This window comes from Lepisosteus oculatus, chromosome 7 (assembly GCF_040954835.1).
Source record: "Lepisosteus oculatus isolate fLepOcu1 chromosome 7, fLepOcu1.hap2, whole genome shotgun sequence".
NCBI classification, from domain to species: domain Eukaryota; kingdom Metazoa; phylum Chordata; class Actinopteri; order Semionotiformes; family Lepisosteidae; genus Lepisosteus; species Lepisosteus oculatus.
In genome coordinates, this window is record NC_090702.1 from 5,757,985 (window position 1) to 5,776,446 (window position 18,462).

Consider the following 18,462-nt stretch of genomic DNA (forward strand, 5'->3'; position numbering starts at 1 on the left):
ACTCTATGTAAAGAACTTCATGGGAAGAGACCAAGCCAAGTGGAAATACAAAGACGACCAGGTTTAATCTTTAATTATTGCAAAAGTAAAATGAAACGAATGGTTTTCCAAAGTCTATCTATGACGGCTTAACAAAGGAAACCTTTGATCAGTCAGAGTGACTTACCATTTCAGCCTTATTTGCATTGAATGAAAGGAAGTTTTTGCAGGCACCTGGTACACTGGCATTTTTATTTAATTTCAGTTTCATTTCTCATGATGTTCAAAAAGGGCAATACAACTGAGAAGCAGCAGTCTGATAAAATGGCTGGAGACCTTTCTAACTTTGCTATGAAAGTTCTTTGCAGAAACCAGGGATGTCTGGAGTACCACCGGCTTAAATTGACTGTCTGGGAGAAGTTCAATGTGGAAGACCAGCAGCTCTTCGAGACCCTGACTGACAGCAGTAGGTTTGTTAGAATTCAAGGCAGAGAGAAAAAGATCCTAGGATGTAATCTGAGCCCTGACAGCATTATAGTTGCAAAGACACCAGTTAGGCTGTGCAAAAGCTATCCTGCCTGTGAAAAATGTGATGATCTTCATCTGTGTAGATATTTTGCTCTTAGTAACTGCCGATATGGAAGGTAAGTTAATGGGAAGGGTAGATACGGTAGTTTTATATTGAATTTGTAATAATAATTTGTGGTACCAAAAGTTTTGTTAAGTATTCCAACAAGTTGTATTTGTTTTACTTCTGTTGTAATCTTGACTGGTCAGTGACACATAACTGCATACACTGGACTGTATTACCATAATTACACTAGCTAAATCATATCAGCACAAATGCAGTTAAAACAGATGCAGAATACAACTGGTTGTTAAAAACTTTCTGTATATACAGTAAAAGTGAGTGAATAAAGAAGCATTAATATTAGTCTTACATATTAGTAGTAAAGGAGAGCATTCCTTGTACATGTTTCACACCAAACCTTCGAAAGTAATTTACTCATCTGGGGTGTAACTTGTTTGGCCTGATCTGTGGTTTTGACAGGTATGTAGAAATTACATTTTCTAGTAGTTAATTTTAATTACAAAAAGCCAATTAAATTTAAACTGCTGAAATACGTTTAAAGTCCATACCACGTTAAGGTCTGAGCTACCTATTAACTAATAAGGACAATAGAAACATATGAAGTCAAGACAAGATTACAGTGCACAGATAAACCTCAACTAGAGTAGAGGAGTTTATTTGCCATATTTACATGTACATTGGAATTCATACTCACTTGGGACATAGACAGTACAACAGACAACACCACACAATGTAGGCAGTACATTAAAAACATAATCAATAATAACAACAGGGGCAGTACATATTTTGTGGGACAATAAATATGTAGTAGTGAGAAAAAAACCATGACAGACCATGTAAAAAGTGTGTAGTGCAGATGTGTATTGAGTCTGAGGCCCTGCAGTTAGCTGTTGTTGAGGATGCGCACTGCAGTAGGGTAGAAGCTGGTCTTGAGTCTAGTGGTCCGTGCTTTAACAGTGTGCTACTGCTTGCCAGAGGGTAGGGGGGGAGACCAGTTTGTGGCCGGGATGGCTGGGATCCTGATTGATGGATTGGGCTTTATTGAGACAGAGGATGGTGTGAATCTCACCGATTGATGGTGAATCACATCCTATAACCCTCTGTGCCGTTGCCACAACCCTTTGTAGTGCATTTTTGTCATGCGTTGTAGTACTGCTGTACCACACAGTGATACCACTAGAGAGGACAGTTTCTATGGTGCTGCGGTAAAAAAGTTCATGAGGAACTGCTTCCCCAGACCACATTTCTTCCAGTACGGCAGAAAGTGCCGGGACTGTTGTGCCCGTTTCAGATTACAGTGTTGTGAGACCAAGCCCAGCCAGTGGGGAACCTGAAGCAGCTGGCAGTTTCCACGGCTGTGCCATCGATGCTGATCGGAGCATGACTCAATGACTCAATGACTCCACAATGACTTCTTTTGTCTTGTTGACATTCAGGTCCAGATTGTTATCAATTAGGGTGAATCCAGTGTTTACCCATCCATCCTTTTTCTAGCAGCTTCTTCCAATTCAGGGTCACGGGAGAGCTGGAGCCTATCCAGGCAAGCAATGGGCACATCACACGATGCGTAGACACAAACACAGACAAACATACACACTCACACCACCTTTCCCAGAAGCCAATTCACCTACCAGTTTTTGGACTGTGGGAGGAAACCAGAGCACCTGGAAGAAATCAAACCTAACACAGGGACATCATACAGTACAAACTCCACACAGATAGCACCCCAGATCTGGGACTGAACCCAGGACCCAATGCTAACCGCTACCTAACAGCGCTGTCCATGCTGCCCTTTTAGTTGTATAGTCTAAAAAAACATTCTGCATGTTTCTGTAGTAGCAAGTGCAAGAAGTCACATAATATTCATTCCGACCACAATGGAGCTGTTCTGAGAGACAACTTCCTGCAAGACCTGGATGAGGCTGAGCTGTTTCAGCTGCTGCTGCAGAATGACTCCTACCTTCTGCCTAAGGTGTGTAACTCAGGAATGTCCTAAGTAGAAAGGAGTCTATTTCTTAATGCTGTTAATTGAACCTGGTGACTCAGCTCACATTGATTTGCAGCAAACATTGAGGTTTTAAGGCAGACACAAATATTAGAGTCTACCAAATTGTGTTGCTACAGCACCATCCTTTTCTGTTATCACAGATGTTGTTTTAATGTTGACCCATAATGGAATTAGCTATTTATCCATTTTCTGTCTGCTTTCCCTGGCAAACATTGAGGTGTCATTAATCTATATGCATTAGACAATATATTAAATCATATTTTACTACATTAATCTACAATGATTTTACAGTGGTGACTTTTCAAACTTTCTTCATATTTCATCACGGCTCTGACATTGTGACATGTTTTTGATGTGTATAAAGCATGCTGAAGTTACTTTTTGTTATCAGAAAGCCACTTATTCTTGGAAGGAGTTACAATATCCCAAGATCTAAAAACACACATAAGCTTAGGGTACAAGGCTGGACTACACCTTGAACAGGATGCCAGTGCACTGGAAGGAAGTACACAGGGAAAATTAACCAACAACCTACAAGAGCACGTTCAGCAATAGACTGATTCATCCATGGTGTGACAGGGAGCGATACAGGAGGTCATTCTTGCCTTCTGCCATAAGACTGTACAACGCATCCACCTTGCGTCTGGGCAGAGGCAACATTGACAGTGACCTGTTTCTGGACTGAACGCATCTACACATCTACTGCTACATCTGTTCTCTTTCTTTTTCCTTTCCCGTCTACAACCGTTTTTTTGTGCAATATATGCCAGGGACCTGTGCAATACATTTCTATCTATATCTATATTTACATCTATATTCATATTCATTTGTGTGATACGACTTTTCTGCGTACTGTTCTGTTCTAGTTTGTTCTTTGTGTGTCCGGACTGTGAGTAACTCTTTTAGTGCACTCCTCACTGTACTGATTGTATTGTATGTATTGTACTATTATTATTATTGTATCATTCGTTACACTGTGGCTGTGTTGTCTGTGTTAAGCTGCTGTTGCACTGCAATTTCCCTCACGGGATCAATAAAGTATCTATCTATCTACAAGTGTAACTGTAGGTGTTGTGTGGTGGGCGTAAAACACTCCGCACACAAGTATGGGAACAAGACGGAGCTGTATATTCTCTTCTCTGTCGGTTTATTTTTAACAGTCACAATTCCACCTTACGTCATTATCTCTCACTCTTCCTGATATCCAGATATCTCGCTCTTTCCTTGTCACATTATCTTGTAGGACCAACCGGAAAGCAGAGAAACGTATATTTCACAAAGCTATTGTTACTAATGGGATGTTACGAAAATAGTGAATATCAGGAAGTGGTTAGTCAATACTGAGCGGTTTAGTCATTTGGTAAAACGAATATTCATTATCTCTAACTTCTTCTAAGTGCTATCACCAGAATTTATCCGAGCAGTTGGTATCCCAAATTTGCTGACAAAACCCTTGAGATCCTTCTGATCTACTTGGCAAGAAACATTACTACAGTGTAGTTTTGGTGGGTTTTTTTTTGGTTTGCCTTCTGTATTCTTGATAAACACCTCAATACTTTTGTCAGCTCATCTCTTCCTTCATGATATCAGTTGATGTACTCTACCACTGTCTTAAGGCACCTTTTTATTATCCACGTGATTGCAAGCTTCACTTTCTGTAGGAAGAATGTGTCGTGTTCAAGCAGGGTTCGATTTTAGTCCTCTTCATCTATTTTGTCTGTCTTGGAGCTTCTGTACCATCATAAAAATTAATCAGCTCTCTTGATCACTAGTTCCCTTGATCATTTGTGACTGCTCACCCTTCTTCTGGTCCAATCGATAGAACAGGCTTCTTCTGCATTGTCTGTGTTTCTGTGACTTTGTCTTCAGTTTTAGTTAGTTTCTCCCTTTGCAAATCATTTGGGACAGATCTTCATTCTGCTTCACATCCTTTTTACTTCATCGAGAACTTATGACCAGAAAAAATCGTGTCTTTTAGTTTGCCATTTCTAGAACACTTCTCACTAATGTGGAACTTTATTAAGTCCTAATTTTCTTCCCCTAGGCTCTAACCTACATTGAATCTGTTCAATCTGTTTTTCCCCCTTTTTTCCTATTTTAATGTAATGTGCATCTAAATCTGTTATCACTGTGTGCTGTATGGAACTGTGAGACACAACAACAGCAATAATAATAATACTAATACTACTACTACTAATAATAATCTTTCCATCCTGGTGGCATGGCCTAAAGTATCTAACACAGACCCCATTTTCCAGCCTCTCACCTTCTTTTATTGCCTGAAGTATTGAATTCATTACAATTAATGAAGGGATTACGGACTTCATTCAATTAGTTTTTTTAATGTAGATTTAGATTGTTAGGTTTATTCCATGCCGAAAAGAGGAGAAAGAAAACACAACGCTTCAGCCGTGGAGCCTTCTTTGGGTTTTCTTTCTCCTCTTTTCAGCACGGAATAAACCTCTTACTTGTCCATTTGCAGCCTACGCATGCTGTCGCAGCTCCCCACCTGAACGATTTGAATTGTTGTTTTGCAGGTTTGTCCACATTACAATAAGGGCAGTGGACCACATGGATCCTGTATCTTCAAAGAGAGGTGTACCAGCCTCCATGTCTGCCAGCACTACTTACAGGGGGCCTGCAAGTTTGGTGATAATTGCAAGAGGTCACACAAACTAGACATAGACCTTGATAATTCTCCATTGGGTGACACCCTCAGTGCGAAAAACACCTGCAGTCTGCCTGTGATTTATAAGAACAAGTTCAGGATTGACAGTTGTGCGGAAACAACAGAAGGTAAGGATAATTAATCCATTCTATCAAGCATAATAAAATCACAAAACAATTAAAAAAAACATTTAAATCCTTTTAATTGCTCTGTGGATTTAACTTTAACTTTCACAAATGAAATATTGTGTGAATTATGCCCACATTTTTGTCTATAAGTAAATTATTTGAATCTTGATTCATCTAGCTTGGAAATGTTTATTTAAAAAAACAATGCAAATTAAGAAAAGGTGGATATATCAATGTATTAAAAAGGATTTAGAGTTCTCCAAAAAGCAAACAGTGAATGGAACTCAGGTGAATTCTCTAGCAAGGTTCCTGTTTAGTCAGTGTTTGGGAAGCTGATTCATTCAAACTCTTGCTTCCACAGGGAAGCAACAGGACTTCATGCAACCTCAAAACTCTGTCAGTGAAGTGGATGCTAATGAAATCTGTTTGTTTTTCATCCGGAAACACTGTAGTTTTGAAGGTGAGTTCCTTGGGACTGTTCCATACTTTTCATATTATGTTGTTTTCTACAGTTTGATATCTCTTATTGCGATCTCTGCTGTTGTTCATGGCAGCAGCTACAGTGCCTTGCGAAAGTATTCGGCCCCCTTGAACTTTTCAACCTTTTGCCACATTTCAGGCTTCAAACATAAAGATATAAATTTTTTATTTTATGTGAAGAATCACCAACAAGTGGGACACAATTGTGAAGTGGAACGAAATCTATTGGATTTTTGAAACTTTTTTAACTAATAAAAAAATGAAAAGTGGGGCGTGCAAAATTATGCGTTAATACTTTGTAGAGCCACCTTTTGCTGCGATTACAGCTGCAAGTCGCTTGGGGTATGTCTCTATCAGTTTTGCACATCGAGAGACTGAAATTCTTGCCCATTCTTCCTTGCAAAACAGCTCGAGCTCAGTGAGGTTGGATGGAGAGCGTTTGTGAACAGCAGTTTTCAGCTCTTTCCACAGATTCTCGATTGGATTCAGGTCTGGACTTTGACTTGGCCATTCAAACACCTGGATACGTTTATTTGTGAACCATTCCTTTGTAGATTTTGCTGTATGTTTGGGATCATTGTCTTGTTGGAAGATAAATCTCCGTCCCAGTTTCAGGTCTTTTGCAGACTCCAACAGGTTTTCATCCAGAATGGTCCTGTATTTGGCTGCATCCATCTTCCCCTCAATTTTAACCATCTTCCCTGTCCCTGCTGAAGAAAAGCAGGCCCAAACCATGATGCTGCCACCACCATGTTTGACAGTGGGGATGGTGTGTTGAGGGTGATGAGCTGTGTTGCTTTTACGCCAAACATATCGTTTTGCATTGTGGCCAAAAAGTTCGATTTTGGTTTCATCTGACCAGAGCACCTTCTTCCACATGTTTGGGGTGTCTCCCAGGTGGCTTGTGGCAAACTTTAGACGAGACTTTTTATGGATATCTTTGAGAAATGGCTTTCTTCTTGCCACTCTTCCATAAAGGCCAGATTTGTGCATTGTAAGACTGATTGTTGTCCTATGGACAGACTCTCCCACCTCAGCTGTAGTTCTCTGCAGTTCATCCAGAGTGATCATGGGCCTCTTGGCTGCATCTCTGATCAGTCTTCTCCTTGTCTGAGCTGAACGTTTAGAGGGACGGCCAGGTCTTGGTAGATTTGCAGTGGTCTGATACTCCTTCCATTTCAAGATGATCGCTTGCACAGTGCTCCTTGGGATGTTTGAAGCTTGGGAAATCTTTTTGTATCCAAATCCGGCTTTAAACTTCTCCACAACAGTATTACGGACCTGCCTGGTGTGTTCCTTGGTCTTCATGATGCTCTCTGCGCTTTCAACAGAACCTTGAGACTATCACAGAGCAGGTGCATTTATACAGAGACTTGATTACACACAGGTGGATTCTATTTATCACCATCAGTCATTTAGGACAACATTGGATCATTCAGAGATCCTCGCTGAACTTCTGGAGTGAGTTTGCTGCACTGAAAGTAAAGGGGCCGAATAATTTTGCACGCCCCACTTTTCATTTTTTTATTAGTTAAAAAAGTTTCAAAAATCCAATAGATTTCGTTCCACTTCACAATTGTGTCCCACTTGTTGGTGATTCTTCACATAAAATAAAAAATTTATATCTTTATGTTTGAAGCCTGAAATGTGGCAAAAGGTTGAAAAGTTCAAGGGGGCCGAATACTTTCGCAAGGCACTGTATATCACCCTGCAACTCACAACTGAAGCCTGGCCAGTACCTGGATGGGTGACTTCCTGGGGAGGTTATTGGGGCCAGTAGGGGGCACTCACCCTGCAGTCCGAGACCTCCTGCAGTTCCTATGCCCCATTATAGTGACAGAGACACTATACAGTAACAAGATGCCATCCTTCGAATTAGATGTAAAACCGAGGTCCTGAATAAAAATCCCATGGCGTTTCTTGAAAAGAGTAGCAGTGTTATCCCGGCATCCTGGCTAAATTTCCCATTGGCCTTTACCAACCACGGCCTCCTAATAAGCCCCATCTCTGAACTGGCTTCATCACTCTGTTCTCCTCCCTTCTGATGGCTAGTGTGTGGGGAGTGTACTGGTGCACTTTGGCTGCTGTTGCACCATCCAGGGGTGGCTGCACATTGGTGGTGGTGTTGGGAACCCCATTACCTGTAAAGCTCTTTGAGTGGAGTGTCCAGAAAAGCGCCATATAAGTGTCAGGAATTATTATTAATTATGCCTGTGTAGCTTTTACTGTACATTTACACATAGCTCTTTCAGTATGAAATGACACTGGGAAGGATGTCTCCATACGACTTTCAATACAACTCTCTATATATAGGAGATATGAACAATTAAATGAAGAAATAAAATGGTTTGCTCTGGGACTTTATTCAATCTATATTAAAGTCTTTTTTAATCAGCTGTGGTAATTTAAGACCCAATTCTCCTTTATAATGACAACCTAAAGAGTACACAATTATAAAGCAGGGTATTTTACTGGAGCAATCTAAATGAAGTACATTGCCATAAAGTACAACCACAGTACCTCACCTACGATTCTGTCTTTCTAGCATTCCAGTTATAAGTCTTCAGTCCTAATCACTATTGTACTTCTCAGACAGTAATACATTTTATATATTCGGTAGTCAGGAATTAAGCAATAATAGGTTAGCTTTTTAGTAGTTTTACTTATTACTACACTACCAGAAGGCACTGTATAATAGTGGTGGAGTAATTGAAAAGAAGAATTAAAGAGTTCATGTCAATATTGAATTGAATATTGCAAGTGCTCTGTGGGATTCTCAAGAGTTCTTTCACGCAGATGGTTAAATGTCGAATAACCTTTTCATGAGCGATATGTTCTGAGATGACACATTTTGGTACTCCAACTTTGATATTCTAGATATTCCTAAAGTAAGAGAGTGAATGTGCAGTTAGAAAGTGTCCATGAACATTGAATGAATCGATATGCCTAATGTGTGCTGATAATTTTCCAAATATGTTAGAATGAGTGTGGTACAACATTGACTTTCTACTAAATAGCATCTTTGTAACTACGTCGCAGGAGTATCGTACATGACTCCTGTTGCTCTCCTGTTTTCTCCAGATAAGTGTGTTCGTGTTCACTACCATCTGCCTTACAAGTGGAAGATCTTAGACAGCGATGGGACAACCTGGAAATATCTTCCCAACATGGAAGAAATTGAAAAGGCATACTGCGACCCAGAAAATTCAACAAGGTGTTTAATGCTTGCTAACTACTCATTAATTTAAGTTTTGTACCTTATTTGTTCCTGACCATCTGAGAAATATATGTGCTTTCAGAAGATAAGGTGGAATCAATCAATCTGTCTGTCTGGATCTGTCACGATCAGTTTTGTCAGAAGGTAAAGATGCAAAAGCAGAAAAATGCACAAAACTAATTTATTAACCAGATATCCAGGGGGTGGTCTCATAATTCTGAGTTAAATCTATGAAAGTCGACATTTTTGCTGTACAATCATCAATGGGTGAGGGACGGTAGGAGTGGGTAATACTCTTGATATTATCCTGCTCTACTGCTCTGTTGGGACTTAGAAGCTAGTATAATACATTTCTGTTTCAGTATCTATATTTGTGAGTGGCCCATATTATTGTTGTTGTTGTTATTATTAAGATGTGAGAGAACTAATTACCTTAATATATTGTTTTTAAGCTGCAGGTTTTTCAGAGGAATTCAAAGTTCTCTGTCATCACAGTTTAATTCATTCAGATGGCACTTTTCTTATGACATAAAAACAAAGACATTCGTAGGAATTTAAACACTTTCAGCATAATGTTGTACCCGTGTAGAATTCCAAAAGGGTAACATATAAAATTGATGATGATGATGTTATCCGGTCAGTCGGATCCGACTCTCGGCGATTCTATAGGCCATCTCTCACCACGCTTTCCGGTCTAGGAGTTTCCCTTTCAGCTGTTCTGTGCCTAAGCCAGTGTCTGGTTTGACTGCGTTCTTTGACGGCCTCGTCTTCTCGTTCCACTGACCATTCCAAGCATCATTGCTTTCTCCAATGAATCTGATCGCATCATGTGACCAGAATAAGTGAGCCGGAGTCTGGTGAACTTTCCCTCAAGCGAAATTTCTGGCTTGATGCGCTCCAGAACCTCTTTATTGCTGACCCTTGCTGTCCATGGTATCCGTAACAGTCTTCTCCAGCACCATAGCTCGAAAGCATCCATCCTCTTTAGGCTGTAGTGCGATGCTGAGAAAACACATAAAATTAGCAGTATTCAAATTCAGCATGGGTTTGAAGAAATATTCCACTTTAAAATTACAGCTACAGTGCATAAGACTTTTTGGGTTTTTGCTTCAGATCCAGCTACTCTAGGTATAGTGTTAACTATGCTCAGTGAACTAATATTGATCAAGAGGAGGTGTACATTTTCAGTTGGAATTAGGTTCATTCAGATAATTCCAGAGCATTTTTATAATAAAATAAAGTTCACTTTGTTCTTCACATCACATTGTGCTGAATTAGTATAATGCATAATACTTTATGAGGGGAGCAGCACAGTGACACAGTGGTTAGCATTGTTACCTCTTGGTACTGGGACCCTAGGTTTGATTCCTGAAGAGCTCCACGGAGATTGTATTTGTAGAGCTATCTTCACGGAGATTGTATTTTCTCACAGTATTTGCATAGGTTTGCTCCAGGGGCTCTGGTTTCCTGTCAGAGTCTAAAGACATACCAGCCAGTTAGGTTTCTGTAAAAATTGGCCCTGATGTGAAAAAGTGACCCCAGAACAGAACATTTCTGTTCTGTTACTTCTGATTCCCATAAGTGTGTCTGTGTCTGTGTGTGCCCTGGGATAGACAGGTATCCCATCCAGGGTGTACTGTATCCTGCTTTGTACCATGGGGTAGGTTTTGGTACCCTCTGACCTGTATTGGATAAAGCAGTTAGAAAATGGACTCCTTGCAGGAAATATACCATTTGCTTGTTCTTTTTTTTTTCAATGCTTACTCACGAGTATTTTCCAATAAGTACTTAACAGGGCTTGAAAGACTTAACAGGGCTTGTTTGTGTTGACAGTTTGGGATCTCCAGCTGTGAATTTCCTCACCATGACCTGCGGCCCGGCTGAAGTCAGGCGTCTCTCCACAGCCTCCTCTGTCACCAAACCTCCACACGTCATCCTCACAACAGAGTGGGTCTGGTACTGGAAGAACGAGTTCGGGAAGTGGATTGAATATGGTTGTCCAGTGAGTTTCTTGCATTAGGAATTTCTCTTTGTCACATACCCCCACTTGCTCTCCATGAAACACACAGACAGGGAGAGAAGCTTGGGGTCCGAGCGCAGGGTCAGGCATTTACAGTATACGGCGCCCCTGGAGCAGTTGGGGTTAAGGGCCTTGCTCAGGGGCCCAACAAAATAGGATTCCTCTGCCGGCCGCAGGATGCAAACCACCAACCTTCCAGCCAAAGGTGCAGATCCTTAGCCACAGAGCCACCACACCGCCATTCTTTTAAAGTTTTTGACACCTGCATAAATTACAATTAACAATTGAACTGACAGTGTAAACAATAAATAACTTTCTGGATTATAAAAACAGAGGATAGCCGTGTCAGTTTAATCTAATAAGTAAAAAGAAACAATGGCCATGATTAGAAAAGAAGTAGAATAGAATAAGAGATACTTATGTGTTTAAAACCTGTTACAGACGATCATTCAGAAAACCTGAACATGAACATGTCCTTGGTTATTAGAATGGACATTTTGGAAAGTGTGAACTTGGTTTGGATATTTTGATTCTTGCAGGAGGACGAACAGTCTGAGTCATCATCAGTCACGTCAAGTGTCTTGGAGAAAGTATACTTAGCTGACAATGAAAGTGATGTGCCTTTCATCACAGGCGGTCAACAATACATCCTCAGCTTCAAAGGTAATCCCACTGCTAAAATACTGTAACCTCATACTTGAACATCCATCTATCCATTTTCTATTTGCTTCTTCCAATTCAGGGTCACAAGGGAGCAGGGGCCTATCACCCTGGACAGGATAGCACATGTTTCTTATGAATTTCTTATTTTTCATGATCAAACACATTTCTACTGATAATATCTGGAGGTGTAAGTGGCCAAGGATTTGGTTTAAAAGCATATGACACCCCAGATTTTACAGTGGCTGGGATGTACAGTACGTAATTGTAAATGTTTCTACTGGAGCTGTAGAGGAGCTATTAATTTTACCAATGAGGCTCCAGGATATATTATCTTCCGATTGGAATGTGGTCTGGGATGATTTACTGTAAATTCTTCTCCTGGATTATCTGTTATCCAAGGTTTTAGAATATTCACAGCCCCTTTCTATCTGTTTTTGATGAAGATTGCTTCTTTCATCTTTGTTACTTAGCGTCAGATGGACTTACGTAGTGACTGACACACTGGCACACACTTATATAAGTTGTGTATGTCCTTTGATAAAGGGCTTTTAGATGTGTGTGACTGATGTGCCAATGAACTCCAGACTGCTCCTGTTCAGTGATTCCAAAGTTGCAATTGATTTTCAGGTATAACATCTTTTTTCTGGTGGTTAAAATCCACCTACACTTACCTGTTGCCAAATACTCATTTTAATGATAATGTTTATAATGTTGCTTTATTAGCCCTATACAATTTCTTGCATTAGGAATTCGTCTTTTCGCATACCCCAGCTTGCTCTCCATGAGACACAGACACACAGACAGGGAGAGAAGCTGAGGGTCAGAGCGCAGGGTCAGCCATTGTACAGCGCCCCTGGAGCAGTTGGGGTTAAGGGCCTTTCTCAGGGGCCTAACGGAGTAGGATTCCTCTGCCGGCTATGGGATTTGGACCGGCAACCTTCCAGTCACAGGCGCAGATTCTTAGCCACAGAGCCACCGCTCTGCCCCTGTTACGCGGCTGGGTGCAGACTCATACGTGACTGCTTTCATTCATAGGAATTGAGCTTACAGAAAGTACATCTAATTGCAGCTGTGCTACAGTAGTTCAACAACTGAAGGCTAGCACAGTTAATCTTTTTATGTACAAAATCAATTTAATTAGCCTCATTCCTCCTTGTTATTTTTTGGGGAACTTCACTTTTATGTGGTATTGTTCTGTATTTGTTCAATTTTTGTTATGTTCTAAAATGTTCTAAAAATGTTTGCTAGAAAAAATGTGCAGAAAAAAGATATGGACCTGTGACCCATCTAGTTTTGTTTCAAGCCATCATCTTATCTAGACATGCAAGTATCTTTCTGGTTCTTTAAAGGTTACCCGTCTCTGTACCAATGCTCACTTGTTTTCCTAAGCACTTTTTTAATCACTGCAGTGTGGCTTCTGTCTTGCAGACATGTATCAGCAGGATAGGAAGAATACAGCAAAGAGAGAGGTGAGAAGGAGGCCAAGGTTTGTTTCTGCGCAAGATGTGGAGAGAAAGATAAAGAGGTACTTGAAAATCCTTTCGTCATATCATTTAGTTCGGTTTCACTCTCTCACTTTGTCTTGAACAAATACCTGAATTCGGTACCCTGGCTTGCTACATAGAGTACATTAAAATCATCAATTTGAAAGTTTATGTTGCAAAAACATTAGTTTTTATTTGTAAGGGAATGTTTTTTAAGCTGTTTAGCTCTAAAAAGAGAAAGACATATTGTAAACATGTTTCAGACATTGTTGTTGAAATACAAATCATATATTATGTTGGTAAAGAGGTCAGGGATACTTTGAATAGCTGGGATAGTGTATTTTTAGATTGCTGTTCTTGTGACACATTAGTAATTGATCATTTCTTCAAACCTACTACTATGAACAGTATTTTTCGTGTGATGTTTAGCATATGGAAACACTTTTCCATAAATTCAAGGTGCTAGTAAAATTAGATGATGCATTGAAAACTGTCTGCTCTCAAAGCACTATAATTATTATTATTATATAATTACTATGTACTGTACCACCAAGACCAAGTGTCCAGAGCAATGGAAATTTGACCATTATCCTTCCCATTTTTGTTTTGGTTGATGTAAAGTGTCTCTTTGATGACACCAGGCTCTGCTGATGTCTCCATTCCATCTCACTGGGTTCAGGTTCCTCTGTTAGACTTCACTCATAAGGTATTTCTAAAAGTAAAAGTCAAATCATATGTGTTCTATTGTTTTACGCAAATCTCTGCTGTTGCTATAGGGCATTCTAAAAACCATGTTCATGACATAGTTTTGGTCATGACATTTTGGACCAGTGGCTCACCACTTTACTTCAAACCATTCTGCAACTCTAAATGTGTTCCTCGAACAGTTTTCTTTCAGTCCAATTACAGTACGTCCTATAAATGCTTGTTACACAAAATCAAATCTTCGAATGTTGAATTTCTACAAAATGCCAAAGGGTGCCAAAGTTTTTCGCACACCAATGAGACTTACTTTCATTAGTTTATCATTTTTTATGTCTTTCACAATTAAAAAAAAAAGTCACATTGACTATAGTTGTGCTTTTACTTTAACTATAGAACTACAGTATAAACTAGGTGTAACTATAGAAGTTACACTATGGTAGAAAGTTACTGCTGTTTAGATGCATTTAAGAGAGACTGCCATTGGGTTAAACCAGGATTGGCGAGAAAATTGGAGAACATATTAGCCATAAGTACCTTAGCATCTGCAACAATGTAAGAATAGATAGGAAGTGATGCAAACTCAATTTCACATTTCCTCCTCAATATTGATGTGACTGTATTTATTAACAGCTCGTTCATCAATCAAAGTCTGGTGAGGAATATCGACAAATTGAAACCCTCTTCAGGCGCTCTATGGCTACAAGTACTATCCACAAGATTCAAAGGATTCAGAACCTGTATCTCTGGAATGTCTTCCAGTGGTAAGTTCATTTCAGCAAGATTACCCTGTGTGAAAGGACAGTAAATTTGACTTGGTGTGTGCCCAACTTGTTAGCTGTATTTCCGATTTCGCCTGTTTAGTGGTGGCAAGGTGGTGTGGCAGTTATCTCTTCCCTGAAGTATGAAGGATTGCTACTGGCCTTGAGTTGTCGTTTTGAAGAAATCGTCAAATATGTCTCATAAGCTCAAGAAAAACAAGTTGCCCTAAGGGTATTCTAAGTTGCCCATTTCTCACCATGCCCTATGATTGGCTGGTCTCCCTTCATGTCAAATTAATTTACTGTTTGAGATAAAAAAACATATCCATTAAATTATCACTGAGCCATTTTAATGCCCTTTTGATCCATCACCATTTTGATCAAATTGCCTTCATCAGGGTGTGTATGGTATTTAGAAAAGAAAAGAAAACATTGAAGCCACCCAGAGGGCTCTCATGATATCTTGTACATCTGTATATCACTTTTCATGTGTCTCATACCCGTTGTGTGTGTGTTGTTTTAGGCAGAAAGACCAAATGATGAAGAGAAATGGAGGCAAGACTGTGAATGAGTGTTTTTTGTTCCATGGCACAGAGAAATCCCTCATCAAGGCCATTTGTGAACAAAACTTTGACAGGGGTATCTCTGGGGCCCACAATGCATATGGAATTGGTAAGTGGAACATAAAACACCAATAAAGAGTCTTCAGAGGGATCTGGCCTAGGTATCAGTGACCATTACTTTAGGAGTCTTGGTGTCTCTTTGAAATGAATAGAAATGCCCACTCTGAAGTCTTGAGCTCCCGTTGTTAAAGGTGGTTTGACTTCATTTGCTGAAGGTCTGTTGCTCTGATTGATTGTATCCCTGTTCCTGGACAACACAACAGAATGCCTTCAAGATTAGACAAAAAAGACATTTTTGTATAAAAGTGAAACCTCTTCCAGTGCACACCACATTTCAGACAATTTAGCACAAGCCCTTCCTATAACATATGACCTTTAACATTAACAGACACTGTTTGTCATACAAGCCATGACTTTGTGATAGAAAGCAATACCCGTTCTTGTGTTTTTTAAGAAAATGTCCTACCTTATTATAGGAAGTAAAGGTTTAAGTATTCTAGGAAATAAAAGGTGGCATAAAGTTAACTAACATAAAACTGGCATGGATTAAAATGGCAGAAGATCAAATAGTTGCTTGGTGTAATTCAATGGAATCAAAAATCAAGACATAACTTATAGTAAGAGAATTCATTAAACTAATTGCAATGTTTCCTGACATGAAAGTGAAAAGTAGGATTTTGAAAGCCATAGTATCAATCGTGGGAACACCCTTAAACAGCAGTTGTTTAAGGGTGCTCCATTAAGATAATTAATTGTAGAAGAAGGGTGAACTTGAAATTGTAGAACTTGAGTGCAGCACACATTATGTCAATGAATGTGTAAATCCGAAGGTGAAATGAAACAATTTGGGTTGTAAAGATAAAAGTACAGTAGAATTGTCTTTTTTGTCTCTTAATATTTGTCTGACTCGTTCACAAAAAGAGATTAATGCGGAGCGGTAGATTTTCAAATGATTGTCAAGATTCTTTTTCTAGCACAAAGCCAACACCAGAGTCATTTGATTTCTTTGTATGTTTCAAACTCTCCCTCCTGAATCCTGAATGGACAGGGCAGAAGTATGCTTGTTCAATATGTGAAAGTCTTAAGTGTTTTTATGTGGCGGTACTATAGCGCAATATTTGTTGATGTTTTACAGGAAACTACTTTTCCAGGGATGCTTCATATTTCCACAACAATTCCAAGCCTACGACCGGCAGCAGAATTATGTTTGTAGCGCGAGTCCTGGTTGGAGACTTCTCTCAAGGAAACAGCAACTATCTGCATCCCCCTTTAAAAGAAGGCAACTCGGTCTTTTACGACAGCTGCGTCGATTCGACATCCAACCCATCAGTTTTTGTGATCTTTGAGAAACACCAGATCTACCCCGAGTATCTTATTGAGTACAGCTAAAAGCCCCAGACACCCAGGATACTGAAATGGTATCTTAATTTCTCAAACATTTTTGGTGACTTGCAAAATGTGTGACTTTTTTTGGCGCTTTTTGAATTTAGAAGATCTTGGGGAAGCAGCATTAGACAGAAATATTAAGGCATCTAGTTTTTATCATTTATTATTTAATCATTTAATAGAATTTGTGGTATTTGGTTTTTTTCTCATGCTTTGAAAATGCTCCTAATGATTGTCTGGGACTTTATTGCACTTTAGTACTGACCACAATTTCGGGATGAAAAAAGTCAATTTAAACAAACAAATAAGATTTGGTCACTGTGCCTGCATTTCTTTCTTAGAACATTGGATCATAACTTTGAATGATTTATTAGTATAATAGCATGTACTCTTTCACTGTCCAGTTTGTTTTTGATATGGGCCACAGTGTTGAAATGCACCTTATAAATCTTATTCTTCCTCCCTCATTTTACTGCTTATTACTGTATTTTCTTATTTTAGCTGTTAGTGTGATCAGTAAGAGCTTGTTAATATTAGCCTTAATTCCATTTACCGTATATATTTTAAAATACTGTACTATAGATAATTAGAGTCTGCTAGTTGCCTTTAAACCTATTTTCTGCTTTTCTAGTCCTTGAGAAGTATTAAGAGGAAATTAAATGCAAATTGTCTGAAGTTAAATATATACTGTACGAAAAATTATCACACAGTGAACTGCAATAATCACATGTACTGTAGACAACAAATCCGCACACTGCTGTATTAGCTAAGTAAGCAGAGAAGTGGAACTTCTCCTGTCCAACACAAGAGCTCCTTGCTCAAGTTCAACCATGAAGACCAGACAGAAGGTAAGTATTTGAACCTTGCTAAGAGAGCTTGCTATTTTGTGGTTTTTAGGGAGCTCTGATTTCCTGAGTAAAGAATCCCTTGGTTAAAAACAGCCTCTCCTGGTCAAATGGGTGTATTTTTAGAATAGGAAGATAGGTTCCTATTCATCTTGTGGCAACCAGGTTTATAAAGAGTGAGATTGAATCACAGGTTGTATTCTATTTGTTTAGAAGGCAGCATATCCTTTCCTTTAGCCTCTGCATACATTTTCTAAAAGCTGAATACTTGGTAGCAGTCTAGGGTGGTTAGAACTTTAGGCCTCTGGGATGCCTTCTTTGTAAATTTGTACACAGGATAACATGTCCATTGTATGTTTATGTTGTGTGTTGTTTAGTGTATGTATTGTCATAAATATTTGTTTGACCAAGTTTGCTTGAGTTACTACTCTTTTCACCAAAACTTTGATTGCAGGTTGTATTCAATTTACTTTAGAAGGCAGCATATCTCTTCTTTGGCCTCTGTACACCTTATTATCTTTAAGAGTCCAAGTTCTGGGTAGCAGCCTGGGGTTTTCTGGGTGATTTAGACATAGGCTTCTAAAAAATGCCTTGTCTGTAAACTTGTAAATACAGTAACTTGTGTGTTGAAAGTTTATGTTGTGTGAAGTGTGGTGTGTGCTTCTGTCATTGTTAATAACTATTTGTCTAACCAAGTGTGCCTGAATTATTACTCTTTTCACCAAAGCTGTATCATAGAACAAAGAATTCACGTGCATCTAACTATAGAAATCACTCGGTTATATTATTGGAGAAATAATTTACAAGTAGGGGGTAATATTTATTTTATTATTGACACATGCACTAGGTCAGTTCCTGATCTTCTCCATTTATTCTAACCCTCTATTTGAAACAATGTATTTTGTT

General features: G+C 39.2%; 1 protein-coding gene across 2 annotated transcripts; it reads left to right on the plus strand.

Moving 5' to 3' along the window:
• The first annotated feature begins 26 nt into the window (after positions 1-26).
• On the plus strand, positions 27-17,178 carry LOC102688986 (protein mono-ADP-ribosyltransferase PARP12-like). Of its 2 annotated transcripts, none has more exons than XM_015353270.2 (12): positions 27-623; positions 2,408-2,543; positions 5,117-5,375; positions 5,737-5,835; positions 8,937-9,069; positions 10,906-11,074; positions 11,632-11,755; positions 13,184-13,280; positions 13,861-13,945; positions 14,575-14,705; positions 15,226-15,374; positions 16,461-17,178. In XM_015353270.2, exons 1-12 carry the CDS (start codon positions 190-192, stop codon positions 16,712-16,714), a joined length of 2,070 nt encoding a protein of 689 aa, XP_015208756.2. In that variant the 5' UTR covers positions 27-189; the 3' UTR covers positions 16,715-17,178. The 2 variants fall into 2 exon arrangements, with proteins under 2 accessions (XP_015208756.2, XP_015208757.2); XM_015353271.2 differs by having other exon boundaries at positions 2,411-2,543.
• Positions 17,179-18,462: the final 1,284 nt, after the last annotated feature.

Bases quoted from the DNA above. Each gene is read 5' to 3' on its own strand.
- LOC102688986 (XM_015353270.2), top strand. From the start codon at position 190: ATGAAAGGAAGTTTTTGCAGGCACCTGGTACACTGGCATTTTTATTTA. The intron at 5,836-8,936 runs GTGAGTTCCTTG...TGTTTTCTCCAG, and splicing joins GAAACACTGTAGTTTTGAAG to ATAAGTGTGTTCGTGTTCAC. The intron at 11,075-11,631 runs GTGAGTTTCTTG...TGATTCTTGCAG, and splicing joins GGATTGAATATGGTTGTCCA to GAGGACGAACAGTCTGAGTC.